Here is a 17,846-nt window from a genome sequence, read left to right on the forward strand (position 1 = left end):
CTGACATCTGCTCTCCTTCCTGCCTCAACCAGAGAGAATGCCATGCTGGAATACCTGAAGATTGCTCAAGACCTGGAGATGTATGGAATCAACTACTTTGAAATCAAGAATAAGAAAGGAACTGACCTTTGGCTGGGGGTTGATGCCTTGGGGCTCAACATCTATGAAAAGGATGATAAGTAAGGCTTTTGTTTTCACCTCTGAAACCCCAGAGCGAGGGCCGGTGTGGGAGCCAAGGGACATTTCTCATTTACAGGATCAGGGCAAAGTTTAGAACTCGATCGTGTTCCAATTTTGGATCAGTAGCTGAAGCTGTGCTAGGAAATGAGCTTTCACATCATTTATGCTTTCGTGACTTTCCTGACCTTTGTAGCCTGACCTGCTAATGCTACCTACCATATAAAAAGAGACGTCAGTAGTACGATGCCATCTGGTAAATTGTGCACAGTTGTAGAGCTGATCCCTGAACTAAGGAGTCTACCAAGCTTTTCCTTGAGTCAGGTTGCCAGGTATGCCAGCAGTGGATACAATACGAGAACCTAGATAGGCTGACATATCTGCAGAGTGTTTGGACATCTAAGGCCATTCCTATACTGAAGTTAATGATAGCTGTGTGTACAACTGCCTGGTTTTGAAAAAGACAGATTATGGGGTGGACACAAAACCAAAGCTGGATAACACGTAGAACCCAGGGAGGAGTTAACCTATGTAGTTACTGTGAACGAGGAATTAAATGAGGTCTTGCTGAGGTACGCATGGTTTTAATCAGCCCTTCTGGTAAAGGCAGAGCCATTATTAATTGGATAGTAGGTGGGAAATGATAGACTACATCTGTAAATAAACATAAAAGGAAGGTGAGAACAGCTGTGTCTTAAGCCTGCTAGTCTCTTCTAATACTCCACAACTGAAGGATTGAAGGGGAGTGAAAATAGACATTTTCTAGATGAAGGGATGCGGTCTAGACTGCTTCCTTCTTTCTTTTTTTTTTTTTTTTTCCTCCCTATGTTCCAAGTCTTGGTTTCATGTCACTAACCTATAACAGACTATCATTGCAATACAGAAGGGATTTCACCTGTTCTACATCTTTGCCTCCAAAAAGCTTTGACTGCAACCCAAATATTACTTGGAAGTCTCTGGAGCCTCTGTTAAGATGGCAAAGAGAAATGCAGTCTTTTCTGCAATGCTAATATGTGCTGTCACCCAGAAAACAAGGAGTGTCACTTGAAAGAAAAGTAGTTTCGCTCATGTAATACTTCAGTCTTGAATGACTAGTCTTGCTATGTAACCATGGTCACACAAACAGGTTTTTCGAGCTGCAGAAGCAGACAGGATATAGCCATTGACTGTAAAGAGCTATCAAGAACATTTGCAAAACAAATACAGTGCTGGAATAAACTGCTTGTTTCTGCTCTAACTCTTGCTACTATGTAATTAAGTCTTTTGAGCAGATATGGGGACTAGAAAAATAGCCATGTGAACCTCGCCCCTCTGGTTTGTACGTGCAAAATTTGGGGACTGAGGCAAAGGTGAAAAATCAAAGATTTCATTGTTGAAGCTCAACCTGAGGAAAATGAGACCGCGCTATAGGTGTGCGGGCCTCTATACTGCAGTGTATGTCAGTGTCCCACTTCTAGGTATTTTCAAGCTTTTTTTTTTTTTCTGAATTAAAGAGGGGAATCTGCAATAGAACTTTATTAATAAAGGGAATTATTTTAGTTGTCCGTCATACTGTATTGTCTAGGCTTGAAACACTTAAGCTAATATGATGGAGGCTGGAATAATTAGTTAATCTTAGTCTAATCAAATTGTTTTCTTTACAGTTCTCACTTAATCTTAGACACACACACTTGCATAATCTTGCAGTTGAGTTAAAGGTTAGGGAATGGTAAGTTCTGAAGAGGATGTATTTTTTTTCTTGATGTCTGATTTTAAACAAAGCAAGTTTTTATTATGCTTGGGCCCAGTGAAATTGTGCTATGTAGTAGCTTTCCATCTCTGTGACAATGAGTCAAATTCCTCCAAAACGGCCAGCTTTTTTCCTTAACCAGTGAGCTCCATAGAAAGGTTCTTACAGAGTTCGAGTGGTTTGCCATGATGATAGATGTTTCTCTAAGTGCTAAACATTAAATACTCGCGTCTTGAAACCATTTGCTAGAAATAATTGTTAGCACTTCAGTGTGTGTCAGACACATGTATTGGAGGGGTTAGATAGTAACAAGATTGCTTGTTGGTATTATCATTTATGTAAGACAATTCTTAATCGTTAACTGCTATGTCTAGAGAATATACCCTCCCTTGATAAGAGAATAAAAGAATAATAACGTGATATTAAACATAAAAATTGAAATATTTGGTTGGGGGGAATTAAGGGAATTAGTTACAGTCAAATACACAAGTCCTTGTAATATTAGAATTTGCTGCAGAGCTGGGCAGGTATGTAAGGGTGAAGTACTGGAATGGCTCGGAAACATTTGATCTCATGAATAACATGATGCTTTTTGTATGCAAGAGTCTGGAGAAATTAAAGCAGAGGAAAATCTCAAATGATTAGTGAAGCTTAAAGAAGTAATTTTAAATAACCAACAGACCTGAACTCCTAAGCAGTGAGGAAGAGCTGGGAGTCTGAATCTTGCCCTTTGCTTCCTAGGGATGCTTTCCAAAAGGAGAGCGCCACGTGGTGCAGCCTGTTGCACGACCAACGTGTAAAGTTCTGCTTGGTGACTAGTGGGATGGGCTGAAAGAGCAGTTTGCATGGAAGGAAAGAACAGGGCTCTTTGTTACTAGCCTTGTCTGTAATCTAGGGGAGAAAACGGAAGACTTCTGCTTCTACCAGTTGTGTTTGTGCCTGCCCAGCACTTCAGAAGTAAAGGCAGAGTGGAGGTAACTGCGCTAGCTGTAACACAGCAGGGTAGACTCCTCTGTGGGTGCTAGAAGGTGTGAGGAGCAGCTGAGTTACTTTGGCTTATGCCTCCCATGATGTACGAGAAGCCTCTGGGAAGCACAGCACATATACCTAGAGTCTGCACGCTGTGGATTTTAGGCCCTGATTTCAAAGAAATGAACTTAAAGCAGGTGTTTGGTAAAGCTGAGTGTGTGGCTTCAGTAGAGACCATCCCTACTGCATGGCCAAAGGTCAGTAGGGCAGCTGACCATAATGAGAAGAGACTCTGGAACGGAGGTGACTGGGCTTCTTTTCCTGCTTGTTACAGATGCACGACTAACCAAATCCAACAGGTGTTAAAACTCAGATTTATTCTTCAGCAAAAGTTAGTTAGAAGTCCGGTAACATCTAATAAACCCACAGGCTCAATGATGTAAAGAGAATTAATACTACACAGCCGACTTAAGAATCCCCAAGATTTAAAGTGATGGCTCAAAACACACGTATCACTCACCTAAAGCTGAGGGCTCTCTCCCTCGAGGAGTTACCTCGGGCGGTGCCCCGGCCCGAGGGGGAGTCCCCAACTGCAGACCCGCTGCTCCGAGGAGGACTGCCAACGTGTCCTCCGGCGGGACCCCGTTTATACCCCTGTCGAATCTGACCTGTGGTCATTTAATTCTATTGGCCAGGAGGGTCACCTCGGTGTACCTGGTGCATCTCGATTGGCCAGTTCAAATTTCAACCTGCAGCCTCCAGGGTTTCCTTCCCCTTCTCCCTTCCTGGAGAAGTTTCGTTTCCTGCTGGCAGGATGGGGGGGACGGGATGTACTGCCACACTACTCCCTGTGGGTTTTTGGTTCAACTACTGTCTTCTTCCTGTTAGGAGAGCCGTGTGAAGTGTTGCATCCCACTGAGTCTGTGTGTTAGAAGCAATGTGGGGAAAAAAAACGTTTATTGCAGCATCTCTTAAAATCAATTCTCTGCTTTCCAGACTGACTCCAAAGATTGGGTTCCCCTGGAGCGAAATCAGAAACATCTCTTTCAATGACAAGAAGTTTGTTATAAAGCCTATTGACAAGAAGGCACCAGTAAGTATATCTAGAATGGATTCCTGGATACTGCATATGAACAACTAATACTGTTTTATCTCAAAATAAAGTAGTCTTTGGAGAGGAGAAGGCTGCAGATACGCTAGGTGCAAAATGAGCCTTCGTATTTATGGTGTATTTAGAGCTGTCTGTTTTTCTGTGCAGCATAAAAGGCTTATGGTGGTATCTAACATGGAGAAAGACAAGGATTTTACAACTGTGGAGTCATCCTTTTTTCTAGCAAACTAGGTAGCCTGATGCTTAAACCTGAGTTTCTTTGCTAGTTCTGTGTGTTTTCTGTGTAGCCAGATTATACTGAGTCTAGTCCTCTCTCCATTTCTTTCAGTGCATGGAAGCTGGTGGGTAACTTTTTTTTTTGTTCCTTTAAAAAAAAAAAAACCACCCACAAAAATAATTCAAATGTTACTGCAAAACCACATGGATACATATGGCTTTCCATCTTAATGCTCACTGCTCACTTCCACACTACTGAAAGAGTAAAAGCCAGTTAGGGACCATGGTGTTCATTGACCTTCTTGAATGCTAGGGTAAATGGCAGGGATATGATTTCTGTGCAGCACTGAACCATAGGATGGTTTGGGTTGGAAGGGACCTTAAAGACCATCTAGTTCCAGCCCCCCTGCCATGGGCAGGGACACCTTCCATTAAACCAGGTTGTTCAAAGCGCCATCCAACCTGGCCTTATAGCTGAAATGTAGCTACCTGTGCATGTTGCTTTTCAATACTTACAAACATGTTTTCAGTTATTTTAGTGAAGAATTAGCAACTTACTTTGACCTGTTGAGAACATAAAGTGGAATAACTGGTACAGGTGGACCTCATTCTGTCAGTCTTGTGAAACTATTGGAATAGTTGAGAAAGGCCTCCTCTTACTCTCTTCCCCTACCCCAGTACTTGGCCTTGGCGGGTAAGTACAGACCTGAGAAATAATAAGCGGTTTGGCTTTGGCAAAGGGTGATGGCTTATAAATCTCTTTAAGAGAAAAAGTTCCTCCCAGTAATTTAAAGGACACTAACGCACAGCATGCTGCAGGGCTTTCCTCCAGATAACAACCTGGGTTTTGGGGGGAGAGGAGCTTCTTTCTGTGATGCTGTTAGCGAAAGCCAACAAAACTCTGCAGAGATAGAAAGCTGTTCTGTCAGGCATGCTTTTCTCAATAGAAGAGCCTCTTGGACATGTTGTACACATTACTAAGTATTCATATCCTCTTTACGGATCATGGCTTTCCATCCACTCCCCAACAGTAAATCTGACTGAGTTTGAAGTAGGAGACTTGCAAGAGGCTGATACAGAAGGGTGTTAACATTGAAAACCTCAGTTATGTTTCCTCTCTCTGTGTCAAATGTCATTTTCCCTCTGGGTGGTGTTATTTTGAAAGCTATGCCTGAAAGAAGAATTTATCTGGACATAATTCTGAGCATTCAGGAAGTCGTCTGGGTCTTTTCATATGCTCGTGTCTCCTTTTTAAAAGGCAGCTATTATAACTACAGCAAAATACTCAGTCCACCCAAGATGTGGGTTGGAAGCTCCCCTTTAATTTGGAGGATTCTACATGTCAGTGTTTAAATGGACACTAATGTAATGGGTAGAGTCCTGTGGTACCTTGCCCAGAATAAGCTTTTTAATTTTTAGGCCTGTCTGCCTACATACTCCAACATCTTCAGCACATTATCTTTAAAATATCAAGCTGTGATGCTCCCAGTTGTGCAAGACCAGGGAGGCTGGGGATAAGGAAAGGAGGGGATTCTTTTATGTTCTTAGGTGAATGTTTTGTCCCTTGGTTATGGCCTTAAATGACAAACGCAACTACCATCCATGCCCTTGGTGCTTACTTCCATGTAAGTGAGCCTTGCCTCAGGATAGGACCTGTTTATCACAATGTACACAAACTGTGTGTTTTTAAAATTACTTGTCAGAAGTAGGAGGTCAGATGAATAGCTTACAGGTACAGCTAGCAGTATCAGACCTGTACAGCTCAGAATGGCTCTGGGCAGGATTTAGCGGGGGAGCACAACACACCGTGCTGACTGCCTCTTTTGTAGTCAGTATGTGAATTAGGAAAATGCATTGAAGAAAATGGGTCTTTGTCAGCATATTCATGTTCTTAATAGTACCTGGAGAGCTTTTCATTGCTTCTAGTGTGACTTCTAGTTTTCCCAGAGATAGCCACAACTTGTGCTTCCGAGCTCAGGTAATTAAAAAGCATGATCACTGCTGCCATGCAAAAGTGTAGAGCCTGTGTGCTCCTTCTCAGTTCCACCTCTTGCTAACAGTGAGGCAACCCATAGACAGCGATTCTAAGGAATGGGTACTGATTTATGGTGGTAATGTGGTAGCTTGCCCACTGCCCATATCACCGTCCATGAGATACACAAAAAAAGGCACAAAGATGCAGAGTTCGTTCACTGTGTAAGTTCAGACTGCATTGTAAACACATATGGCTGTTGTTCTTGCTGAATCAGAAATTTTAGAATAACTTGTGTTTTGTTACTGCCTGCAACCCAATATTCAATATAACCCATATGTTTGGTGGTTTAAAAAAAATAGCTTTCATTTGACACTCTTATAACAGCCTAGGTTAACTTAACTAGGAAATGACATGGAGAGGAAAGAATGATATTGGAAGGTATTTCTCTGAAAAAACACTGATGGTGCCCTGAATATCGATTCAAATAGATCAGGAAATTCTACAAAGTTACTTTAATAGTCTGCAATATATTTTTAGTTTCATGCTTTATCTTTCAGTCACAAACCCATGCAAAGTTAAAAACTAATTACTCAATACTAGAGGTCTATGAGTTGCCCAGATGGTTACCTGCCAACCCAGAATCTTCTGCAACATACCCGAACTCCACAAAGTCTCCTCTAAATGGAGATTGTTAATTTTCTCTAAAATATACCTTTTCTAGAAGAGTAACTTTTCAATTCTATGTAGACTTTAAATGGATAATATAAATAACAATTGTTTTGGCTTCAGATGATATTGGCAGTCCCTGCTGCTATAGTTAAATGGCCTGTGTATGTGTCTCGATTACAGTGAAATTAGTGGCAAGATGATCTGTCTGCAGTTAGCTGGGAGAAGAGAAGGCATGCTTGGAAAACTGTGTGGTGTCTCTCTTCTAGGACTTTGTGTTTTACGCCCCTCGTCTGAGAATTAACAAGAGGATCCTGCAGCTCTGCATGGGCAATCATGAACTGTATATGCGGCGCAGGAAGCCTGACACCATTGAGGTGCAACAGATGAAAGCCCAGGCCCGGGAGGAGAAGCAACAGAAACAAATGGAAAGGTGAGCTTGAACACAGACAGCAGGGATGGGGTGGCAAAGAGAAATGACACCAAACTGCCCAGGGCAAGCAGGCAGCTGTACCTGCAGGGCAGCAGTCAGTAACATGGGTTTCGCTTAGGCAAGGCCACGAGCCATCCCACGTTCATAAGGTGTACGTGTGGCCCTATGGCTCTGGCTTACGGGGGTGGACTCAGGATATCCTGCAGCAGGACTGTAAGTGTTACTCTTCTGGCTTGGACCTGTGTCCATGTAGTCTGCTGTCCTGTCTGCAGTCTTGAGAATTGCAAGGAAATGTGCAAGTAAAGGCACATTGGGCTCATGTGTGGTGGTGCACACCTGGAGAGGGGTTCTCCTGGCTCTTGAGTGCTAGGACCTGATTCATGTGTTGGACCATGGGATGGTTGGGAGTAAGGGAGAAACCTTCACAAGGGAGCATGTGTGTACACTGTGAAGAGAGAAGAGGGGACTGGGAGACCTCTTACAGGCAAGGAAAAAGGATTAGCAATTCTGTTGGACTTCTGCCACTGGCTGCAGGTTGCTTATGATTCAAGAAATTGTGTTGCTTTTCTCTCGTATTTGTGCCTTGTCTTCGTTCCCTCAGTGCTCTTGTTTTTATACCTCCTTGACTTGCCTTATGACAGAAGTAACAAAGTTAAATGTCCTCTGCTGTGCAGTGGAGTTGTGGTTTTCTCTGCATCTAGCAGCTATTTGGTGTTCTAAATTTCTCTGGTGGGCAACAAAAATACAAATGTTTTTATGAAATGGGGTATCCAAAACTGAGCAAAAATTCTGAAGTGATGAAGGAACAGCCTATATGTGTTTCTGTCTTCTGGCTCTTATTTTGTGGCGGTCGCTTCCCATTCAATTGCCTGGAGAGATGCCCAGCCAACTTTCTTGCCTGGCTCTAGCTTAGGTGTGAAAGTGAGCTTCAAGCATGAAATCTGTTTCTAACAGGCAACAACTAGAAAATGAGAAGAAGAAGAGGGAGACAATTGAGAGGGAGAAAGAGCAAATGTTGAGGGAGAAGGAGGAGCTGCTGGTGAGGCTACAAGAATATGAGGTGAAGACTCAGAAAGCAGAGAAAGGTAAAGTACTTGTACTGGCTGACCAGACCTTGTGTATTGTGCTCCATAGAAGGGTTATATGGGTTGCTGCCACCTACACCTAGCCTAAATCTGGTGACACTGGGATCTCTTGGCAAGGCTAACTAATATCTACCTATACAGATAAATACACATGTGCGCGCGCACGCACGCACACTGCTGAGATCATCCAAAGTATGAAAGTAGCATAAAATCTGCAGATTGTATTTGGGAACTGAAAGGCATGCTCTGTTTTCCCCTGTTGCCAAGAGAGCCTCTTCCAGCAGTGAGCAAGAGTTCAGCTCTCAAGTACTTTTTACTTAACTTCTAACAGAAGAAGTACTTTGGGAACAAGTCTTTCCAGTGAAACAGAAGCTTCTGTTTCAATGCACAGATGAGCAGATTGCAGACAGCAACATCTGGTCCTTGCAGTAAACTGTCAATTAAAGGCAACAGAATCATGTCAGTGTTACAGACTTCAGTGCAAATACCTTGCAGAAGATTTAATTATAATGTGCAGCTGACTACTTCTGAATTCAGTTACTTGATGCATTATGCAAATAATTACTTGGAGGTGCACAGTGAAAGGGTATTACAAGCTGGAGTAAAGTGCTTGTCATGACTTCTGCAGTTACCTGAGACTGTCTGTAGTCCCTTCGCTTTGATCAGGCTTGTGGACTAACCATGTTGATCCATCTTTTTCCAGAGCTCTCAGATCAGATCCAAAGAGCCATTCAGCTGGAGGAGGAAAGGAGGCGAGCCCAGGAGGAAGCAGAACGCTTGGAAGCTGATCGTTTGGCTGCTCTGCAGGCCAAGGAAGAGCTGGAGAGACAAACTATGGACCAGATAAAGAGCCAGGAGCAGCTGGTAAGACCCAGTCATTTTGAGGATAAGATACACAGGCATGTTACTATGCCCTTTGAGTAAGGCAAAGCCTTGTTCTCTGGGGAAAAGCATAGTGCAGTGAAGTACTAGACCATGCGATAGCATCATTGTGGCACTGGTTTCTATCATGAGCAATCTACTTTTTTGCTCCTAATTTCCTACTCAGTCTTTATTACAGTGGAGTGTAACACTTGGGTCTTTTCTCAGTCAACAGTGTTTCTTTGCATTTGCTTTTCTTGTTTTGGTTTTGGTTTTTAAGAGTCCTTATAATTCCAGTTTTATTATTTAACAGGCTACAGAGCTTGCCGAGTATACAGCCAAGATTGCACTTCTTGAAGAGGCAAGGAGGCGTAAAGAGAGCGAGGTTGAAGAGTGGCAAATCAGAGTGAGTATCTGCTTTACCAAGTTGCTCTGAAGTTCTACACTTGAGCAGAGCACACTGCAGTGCTTAGCCTGGTATGACTTCTTTAAATATGTGGAGATAAACATCTGTACACCAGCAGAGAAGGGCAGACTTGTGATGAATGTGCAATATGCCTGCAAAACAGTCTTTTTCCAACAAGCCTTCAGTCAAAATTCAAAATGGAAGCTTCTATAAACCTAAAAATGTTGTGATCATCATCTTGGAGCCATGGAGGGGAAGGGGCACATGTATAAATGATGCATTTAATCCATGATGTAATGTCTGAAAACATTACATCAATCAAGAGAAGATGCTGCAAATGCAGCCACACTGCAGGTACCAGTCTTGAGTGTGTGCTGTTGTCAGTGGCTTCCTGGTACCTGGGCTGGAAGAGTTTAATAATTTGATGCACTAACACCAAAAATAAACCATGCAAGGCTCAGAGTGCCTGGTGCTCCCAGTGCCCTCTAACTAGCGCTGCTGACCACATGGGAGGGCAGAAGCACTGAAGCAGCAAGGAGCCTGACTGCCTAGTGCGTAATTGCATTAAAAATGCTAACCTGGGAATCTAAGTTCTTGCTCTGTGGAACCCATATTTACAGCCTACAGCTCTTCAAATGGTGAACAGGATGAAGATAACTGTAGCTTCCCACAGAATTGTTTTTGCTAGACTGTTTTATTGGAAGATTCTTTGTTCAGATCCCCTGCACATTACACAGTGGATGATGATAGCATCACTAGCAAAAAAAAAAAAAAAAGATGTTCTGCATAAGACTAAAACAGAGTACTGTCAGCTGTGGAGATTTAACTCCCTCCTTTCTTGCTTTTCATAGTAGATTGAAAAAACTGGGAAGGATTAAAGTCTTCATTAAGCTGGTTTAAAGCAAGAAATGCATTTGAAATATTTTTCACTCTTTTCCCAAAGGCCAAGGAAGCCCAGGAGGATCTGGTAAAGACAAAAGAGGAGCTACACCTGGTAATGACTGCTCCGCCTCCACCCCCACCACCTGTCTATGAGCCAGTGAACTACCATGTCCATGATAACTTGCAAGATGAAGGATCTGAGTACTCTGCCTACAGCGCAGAGTTCTCCAGCGAGGGGATCAGGAATGACCGCAATGAGGAGAAACGCATTACTGAAGCAGAGAAGAATGAACGTGTACAGAGGCAACTGAGGGTAAGACAATGCTTGGAGGAGGCGGAGTAATTGAAACAATCATTCCTGGAAAACACATCATTTAACCACTTGGTTAAGCACACAAAGCATGATAGTTTGTCTTTGCTTGCAGTTCCTATAGGCAGTTTGCATTAAAGACAAGATATATAAAGATTACTCTCGTTGCTCAGGCTTTGAGATAACTTACATCATCCATAGTGTTTATGGAAAGCATATGTTGTATCCATTTCACTGATCTGTCCAGTCATCTAAGAACTGTGAACTTGCACCAAAAAACACTACTGTCATGAGCTGAAAGCTTCTCGTGTATAATCCGTATTTAATATTCTTTATATTGCAGGCGCTGACAGATGAGCTGGCCCAGGCTAGAGATGAAAATAAGAGGACCCACAATGATATTATCCACTCAGAGAACATGCGACAAGGACGTGACAAGTACAAGACGCTGCGGCAGATCCGGCAAGGCAACACCAAGCAGAGAATTGATGAGTTTGAGGCAATGTAATACTGCTTGTAACAAGAAGGCAGGACTGTGGGAAAGGCAGATCCTAATGCTGTGTTCTTGTTTTCTTTTGGGGTTGTTTTTGTTGTGGGTTTTTTCTCCCCTGTATGACACTTAACAAATATTCTCTAAACCCAGAGGTGTTTGAATCTCTCTTTTATTCTATACCTTCTATTAAATTTGGTATAGTTACAAAACTCAATGTACCACTGATCCTGATAACTTGCTCATGCCTTTGCTTAGTGCCAAAAGGCCTTATGTCACATCTCTCAAGCAAGACAAATTGTAATACACCATGCTTCTAGTTAAGATGTGTGTCCTGTGCAGGTGCTGGATTCAGCTTGGTCTAAAAATAAGCAACTGTGGGTGAATTTTGTGCCATATGTCTTTGTATTATTAGTTACAGTGTAAAGTCCAACAGATGAGAAGACAGGCTGTAGAACTCAGGATTTGCAAGCACCTGTGTGTATGTGTGCACATGTGTTTGTACACTCTGTTTTTTTTCCTTGGTCTTGATGCCCATGTTTCCCTGCCCCCCCCCTCCCCACACACAAAAGAACTGACAACACCTTAGAACTACTTTGTGTAGAAATTAGGCTTCTTCTGGTTGCTGTTCTCAACTGGAAAAATTCTGTAATGATGGTTCAGAAGTGTGGCATAGGGACACTGATACCTTCCTGATGTAACAACTAGGCAAATACTCTGCTGGAATCCACCACACTACTGTGTTTGCATTCCAGTTTCATTACTGATCAGTTAGTGTAGTATTTATATATATAAAAAACATGCAATACATGGATTGCAATACTAGTTTGAAGGGAAATAGTTTTGCTCTGTATATTTTGTTACTTTTCAGATTTAATAAGACTTGCATCTGTAAAAATGCCTAAACAACACTGTAGTCTGATACAGTGCAACTGATTATTTGCTATAAAGCATTATTTGTAAAGATCATTTTTTTACTTAATGAAAACTGTTATATGTACACATGATCCAATATATACAATTTTACTGCACCTATTTTTCTAACAAATTTTCTAATTTTTTTTAAATGTTTGATTTAAAGTTTCAGACTCCAAAGATGAAGGGACTGCTTGTTTATATCACAGTTGTATTCTCTCTAGTAGAGACCATTTCTGTGACCATTCCTTCCCCGCAATCTTCCCCTTTCCTTGAAAATCTGTTAGAAAGTGAGATACAGTATGTTGTCAGCTCTTCTCTTCCATTTACAACATCTATGCTGCTTTATACTTGAATTGAATCTTGGGTGGTTTTTTTATCTGCAGCAGCAAACATCTAAATAAAAGATCTGCAAAGTAACAAAGGACTTGGCATCAAGTGTTTCTTGTGTGGGGTGTATTTTGTGTAACCTGTCCTACTGCTCTTAGTTCCTAAGCTTAGCATATGAATCCCTGTGTCTTTAACTCTTAAGTCCTTAAAAGTCACATTGACCTGGAAAGGAAGAAAGGAAAATACTTGCTGTAATGACTGGAGGTATGTAACAGCAGCACTAGTTACAGTGGTAGATAGGAATTTTCTGCTGACTGTAACACTCCATCTGAGGCAAAGTGAACTGACACAGTAGTTGAGCCTTAAGCTTGCATTTCCACCAGTTCACATGAATAAATGATAACCTTAACTAAACTCTTGTCCTGTGCTGTATACCATGTGGATCAGACTTCTTAGTACTGTCTTACAGCAGCAGCTGATAAGAACAAGGAACTTCCTACAACCACACTTACTCTATAAGCTGTTGTCCCACACTCCTGCTGTGGGAAAATTTATACATTCAACTGGTTTCAAGCACCATGATACAGCACACATTTTGAGAGGCATGTGGCCACAGGCCAAAGCTTTTTAGAGTCATGTGAAATAATGGTGGCACTGTAGATAAATCTGAAGCACAGAGGTGTTAGCATCACCCAGCTGCAGCAAGCAGTTAAAGATAAGCTAGTTTTCAGTTCTCTCTGAACATGTATAAAACATCAAGATCAGAGTGAAAGCATGTAACTTTAAGGTAACAGTTATTTTCTCTTAAGAAGTATTCCTATCTGTGATTAAATTAAATAATTAACTGTTCTGCTATGCCCAGAAATGGAAAACTGCATACCATCTGGCAACTGTTACCTTGTCAACATAATGCATTTCAAACTGAGTATGTCACTCCTGAAGAAACAATAACCTTATACTCCAGCTAGAGACACGGATAACAAAGCCTTAACTTTTGGAGAAATAAAACCTTCAGAACATCACACACTTTCAAATCTATAACTCTATTCCTCAAAAGCTGGAGTAGGTACTGTTGCAGTGTACCTTTCTGCAGACCTGAAAGGTATGTGCCACTTGAATTTGAAACATCACACATGGGGAAGGAAAAGTTGTGTGGTAATCTCTCATGATTTAAAGTTTTCCTTATTTGAATGCAGTACAAGTGTAAAGTCCATCCACATGTTTGGGCTGCGGAGCACTTCCTGCCATTGGAGCACTGACTGAGAAACAAGATCTGCAGAGCCCAACGATTCCTCTGCAAAAAAGCAAAAGGAAAGGTCACAGAGTTACTTTTCACTTGGCCTTACCCAACTTCTGGCCCAATTGATTTAGGTAACAAAGAACCTGCTTCTCCCACTTCTATAGCAATTTCAGCTGTTCTGTAGCTCCTAAGGCATTAACTGCAATACATTATAGTTATACTTGTGAAGTGTTATTTACATCCTGTTAAACTAGGAGCACATGCTGAAGAACTCAGCCTGCAGAAAAGGAAGAGGTTTTAGCTGTATGACTAAAAGCAGAGGAGCAAGTGTGCATACTAATAGTGCCATTCTGCTATAAGCCTGCTGGTTCAGTTCACCTTCAGTGACTTTAATGCATTACTAGTCTTAGGGCTTAGTCTTCTTCACTCAGAAGCAGGTAGTCCCTACTCTAGCAGAAAGAAAATGCTGGGTAGGACAATCAAAAGAAGCTTACAAGGAAGCCTGCACAGCACTGCATTATTACTAGTGATAATACTCCTCTAAAGTGCATGCTGATACCGTAACAAAGTGACAAAGCCTCACTCTTTTGGAGCCTTTCATCTCAAATACTGAAACCAAAGCATGCACTTACTCTCTGGGAAGACAGGGGTGAGAGACTCCGTTGGGCAGTCTTCAAGTGACAATGCTTCCCTGCTCAACTACCAGTTAAACAGGGCCTATTCAGTGAGCAGAGGGTTTCTCAGAAATTTCTCAGCCTTGAGAAAGAGAGCTCACTCTCATGTTAGAACAGAGCCCAAAACTCAGACATGCAATAGCCCCTTCTGAGCAAGTTTCACTTTCTGTGTCTCCCATTGATTAGGTTGATTTGTGGATGTAAAATAATAAGCACAAATATAAGCAAGGTTGGAGCCTACTAGATCATTAGTTCTTGTGCTTCTTTTTGATGCAATAGTATTTAACATTAGCCAATTCATAGAAAACAGCTCAAGGAACAAGTCTTAAAAAATATATATGCAGCTCTAGATGAGTTAACTCCACCCAACTTTTCTGTGCCTGTTTTAGCATGGCCAGGCTCTGACCCTAAAAGTTACCATGCTAACAAATGGCCTTCCTGAAAATTCCCACTGACAACCTTGAGCTTCTGCACAGGCCTGAACTAACACACATGCCTCTGTTCTTGCAGGATCAAAGCCCAAGATCACAAGTTGCTTAGGACAAGGGCTGGGCCTGTATGTGTAGGCACATGACAGCAGGTAATAAATAGCACACTGTAAATATTATTATTTAGAATGTAAACTAAATGAACTTTTTCCCCAATTACCTTCAATTTTTAGTGATAAAGAACTTACCTGCACCAAGCTTGGCTCCTCCTAGGAATTGATCACTTGAGCTGAAACTTGACTTGTCCCAGACAGTCAAGTGTAGACATGATTGCTGTAGCTGAGCTGGGGTAACACCATCAAAGACAAACAAGTGTTTCCACTGGGGAAAGGCTTCTTTCTTCAGGACAGGAGACTTTCGCTTTACCTCTGCTTGGTCTGGAAGGATAAGACAACTTCCCCCAAACAATGATTGTTCAGCAAGGTTACTGATTCTCAACCAGAAAACAGAACATTCGCAATAATCAACTAGGGCCCTTTGGTTTGCCTTAAATAGCAAAAAAAATTCAGCTTAAGTGCAAGGCAGAACATGGTGCTAGTGTGTTTATTTTGGGACTTACTTACTCCTTTTCCTGTTTGCCTTCAGTGTGGGTGCACGTAGGCTCTTTGGGTCTGCTTTTGCTTTGCTGTCACTGACTGCTGAAGGAGTCTTTACTCCCCGTTTTGTTATCCAGTACTGCCTGAAACCTGCCTTTCAGTAGATAAAATGCTCACCCATTTCACTGAAGATAGGTGCCACAGCAGGTGAAATGGCTATATGAGATGTTGTAAGTGTACCCCAGTATCATAATTCCAATGGCATCTGATGCCTGACAGCAAGAAAGTAAAATAATCCCACATACAAGCTACTTATCGCATTGAAGAAAAATTCAGTCCCTCCTCTTTTAAAATGTCTAGAATGAAGAGGATAAAAGTTTCCTTTTCAATGTATCCAAAGCTATACTTAATTCTGCAAAGGCACAGCTGAAAATAGGAATAAAAACACCTTTTTGATTTGCACTTTGTTTTTTCCTCTCCTAATATCTAAAGGCAGATACTTAAACTAGTGAACTCTAAATTTTAACGACATCAGTAAATTCTGAAGTTCTATTCAGGACCCAAAGAGCAGGTGGGACCCGTCACCATCCTGCTGAGTGCTGCTGTTGTGCAGACACCCAAATGTCACCATTACAAGAAAGTCTGACTAAGAGTGTGAACAATGCCACTTTCATATGCCCATCTCCTGATGAAAACATGTTAATACATACATTTGCACAGAATGCATGTAACATTTTCTATTATTTGAAGTGTTAGGTCTCATACCTACCCTTTAACAAATGAATTCGGCATTCCAGCAGATCTCAGCATGGGCAAGTTCTTGGCCCCAAATATCATAACCTGAAGCTGGCAGTTGGGAACTCCTGGGTCTTTTTTTCCTGAAACAGGAGCATTTATCATATGAAATAACCAGTTAGTTCAGCTGATGGCTTAAGATGCTGCTATAAGTAAGCAGGAAAATGCCTAAGCAGTTACTACTGAGATAAGGATTCATAGCGCTGTATTAGGATCATTTGAAAGATTTTAACCTGCTTGTACAATATATGATTCACACACACAAAAAAGTAAGCAATGAGTAGCAGGTTGCTTTGTGATTCCTGTTCCAAAGACAGAGCTTTCTGTTGTATTTGTGAAAAGTAAACACAGGGCAGTACCCACAGGAGCGTTTCTCTGAAACAAAGCCAGAAGCAGGAGAAACCATCAAACCCACAGTGTGATACTGCTCCTCTGTTACAGCTCTAGTTACAAAGCAGAGACCCAGTACACAGGCATGCACAGGGAGGAAAAATGGAATCAAGCAAGCTGGTAACTTCGGGGTCATTTGGAAAAGGGAACAAAATTAACCTAACAGCTAATTAGATCTTCCTGTTGGTCTTTACCTGTTGCTATGGTCCTGACACAGACAGCCTTACTAGAGCTCTGAACCTCTATATACCTCACTATGATCTAGGGAGTTAAAGAAAATGAGGTTGACCTATCCCTCCCCCCCACAAGCATTTATTTTACTCCACCAGCAGGTGCTTGCTCTGACACACTACAGCAATACTTAATGTACCTTACAAGTCTTTCATTACCAAAAACTGAATCCTGACTACATTTTGAACCTAACATCTTCCAATTGAAACAATCTTTCTAAAATGAGACTACTGGAGGAAGCCAAGAGTGCTGGTCTGGTACCCTTGCAGCCATTTCCCTTCCACCTTTTCCCTAAATTGGCGGTCTCTACCTTGGGCAGTAAAACTGTTGCATCACCCCCAGAATAAGGTCTACTGGCAACACCATGACAGGCACAAGCTTGCCAAACAGCTGGACGCATCATACTGCTGCCATTCTAATGTGCAACTTTTGTTGGCATCAAAAAGAACAGAACGATGAAGTTGGCAAACGTTTGGATTTTAATTAATTTAAAATATAATACACCACAAACCACCATTTGCAGTAGCTGTTATAAACCCCATACAGGAATTTTATATGGACACATTGTCAGTCCTTCATTGATCTCAATTATTTTCTAGCCAAAGGATTCATGTATGCTGAAACATTGTATACCTTCAAACAGGACATTTTTATGCTGGGCTGGTAATGACAGTCTTGCAGACATGAGGAGTTCGCCGCTGTACTGGTTAAAATCATCTTCAGGCTTTTCAAGCTGAAGAAAGAGACATACAGAAATCTGCATTACTGCAATCATTCTGTTCCACATCTTTTTCACAGCTTATTTACGTTTGCAACATGTCTTACTAATGGGCTGGATTGACAGCATTTTTCCCCTCGATCTCAGGAGGATGATCTTTTCATAGCTTTCACTACATCTTGCTCTAAGATACAACTAAGAACACAAACTAAGAATCAC

At 41.7% G+C, this 17,846-nt stretch overlaps 2 protein-coding genes and 1 long non-coding RNA gene across 6 annotated transcripts in view; 1 reads left to right on the forward strand and 2 right to left on the reverse strand.

The window, feature by feature from the left end:
- The window catches only part of EZR (ezrin), a 38,404-nt gene extending 25,755 nt beyond the window's left edge, over nucleotides 1–12,649 (forward strand). For both annotated transcript variants that reach the window (XM_052784594.1, XM_052784595.1), the window contains 8 exons: nucleotides 33–179; nucleotides 3,872–3,968; nucleotides 7,113–7,276; nucleotides 8,231–8,361; nucleotides 9,065–9,225; nucleotides 9,536–9,628; nucleotides 10,572–10,823; nucleotides 11,164–12,649. In XM_052784594.1, coding sequence (XP_052640554.1) covers nucleotides 33–179; nucleotides 3,872–3,968; nucleotides 7,113–7,276; nucleotides 8,231–8,361; nucleotides 9,065–9,225; nucleotides 9,536–9,628; nucleotides 10,572–10,823; nucleotides 11,164–11,328 — 1,210 coding nt within the window. In that variant the 3' untranslated portion in view covers nucleotides 11,329–12,649. The remainder of the gene's footprint in view (nucleotides 1–32; nucleotides 180–3,871; nucleotides 3,969–7,112; nucleotides 7,277–8,230; nucleotides 8,362–9,064; nucleotides 9,226–9,535; nucleotides 9,629–10,571; nucleotides 10,824–11,163) is intronic.
- On the reverse strand, nucleotides 6,675–9,084 carry LOC128140578 (uncharacterized). Its single transcript, XR_008234780.1, has 2 exons — nucleotides 8,994–9,084; nucleotides 6,675–8,794 (listed from the first exon to the last, which is right to left on the reverse strand). It is a non-coding gene; the product is annotated as an uncharacterized LOC128140578 (long non-coding RNA).
- The window catches only part of SYTL3 (synaptotagmin like 3), a 36,106-nt gene continuing 30,423 nt past the window's right edge, over nucleotides 12,164–17,846 (reverse strand). For all 3 annotated transcript variants that reach the window (XM_052784593.1, XM_052784590.1, XM_052784592.1), the window contains exons 13-16: nucleotides 17,543–17,642; nucleotides 16,263–16,371; nucleotides 15,146–15,351; nucleotides 12,164–13,849 (exon numbers count right to left, since the gene is read on the reverse strand). In XM_052784593.1, the coding sequence (XP_052640553.1) occupies nucleotides 13,719–13,849; nucleotides 15,146–15,351; nucleotides 16,263–16,371; nucleotides 17,543–17,642 (546 nt within the window). In that variant the 3' untranslated portion in view covers nucleotides 12,164–13,718. The remainder of the gene's footprint in view (nucleotides 13,850–15,145; nucleotides 15,352–16,262; nucleotides 16,372–17,542; nucleotides 17,643–17,846) is intronic.

This window comes from Harpia harpyja, chromosome 4 (assembly GCF_026419915.1).
Source record: "Harpia harpyja isolate bHarHar1 chromosome 4, bHarHar1 primary haplotype, whole genome shotgun sequence".
NCBI classification, from domain to species: domain Eukaryota; kingdom Metazoa; phylum Chordata; class Aves; order Accipitriformes; family Accipitridae; genus Harpia; species Harpia harpyja.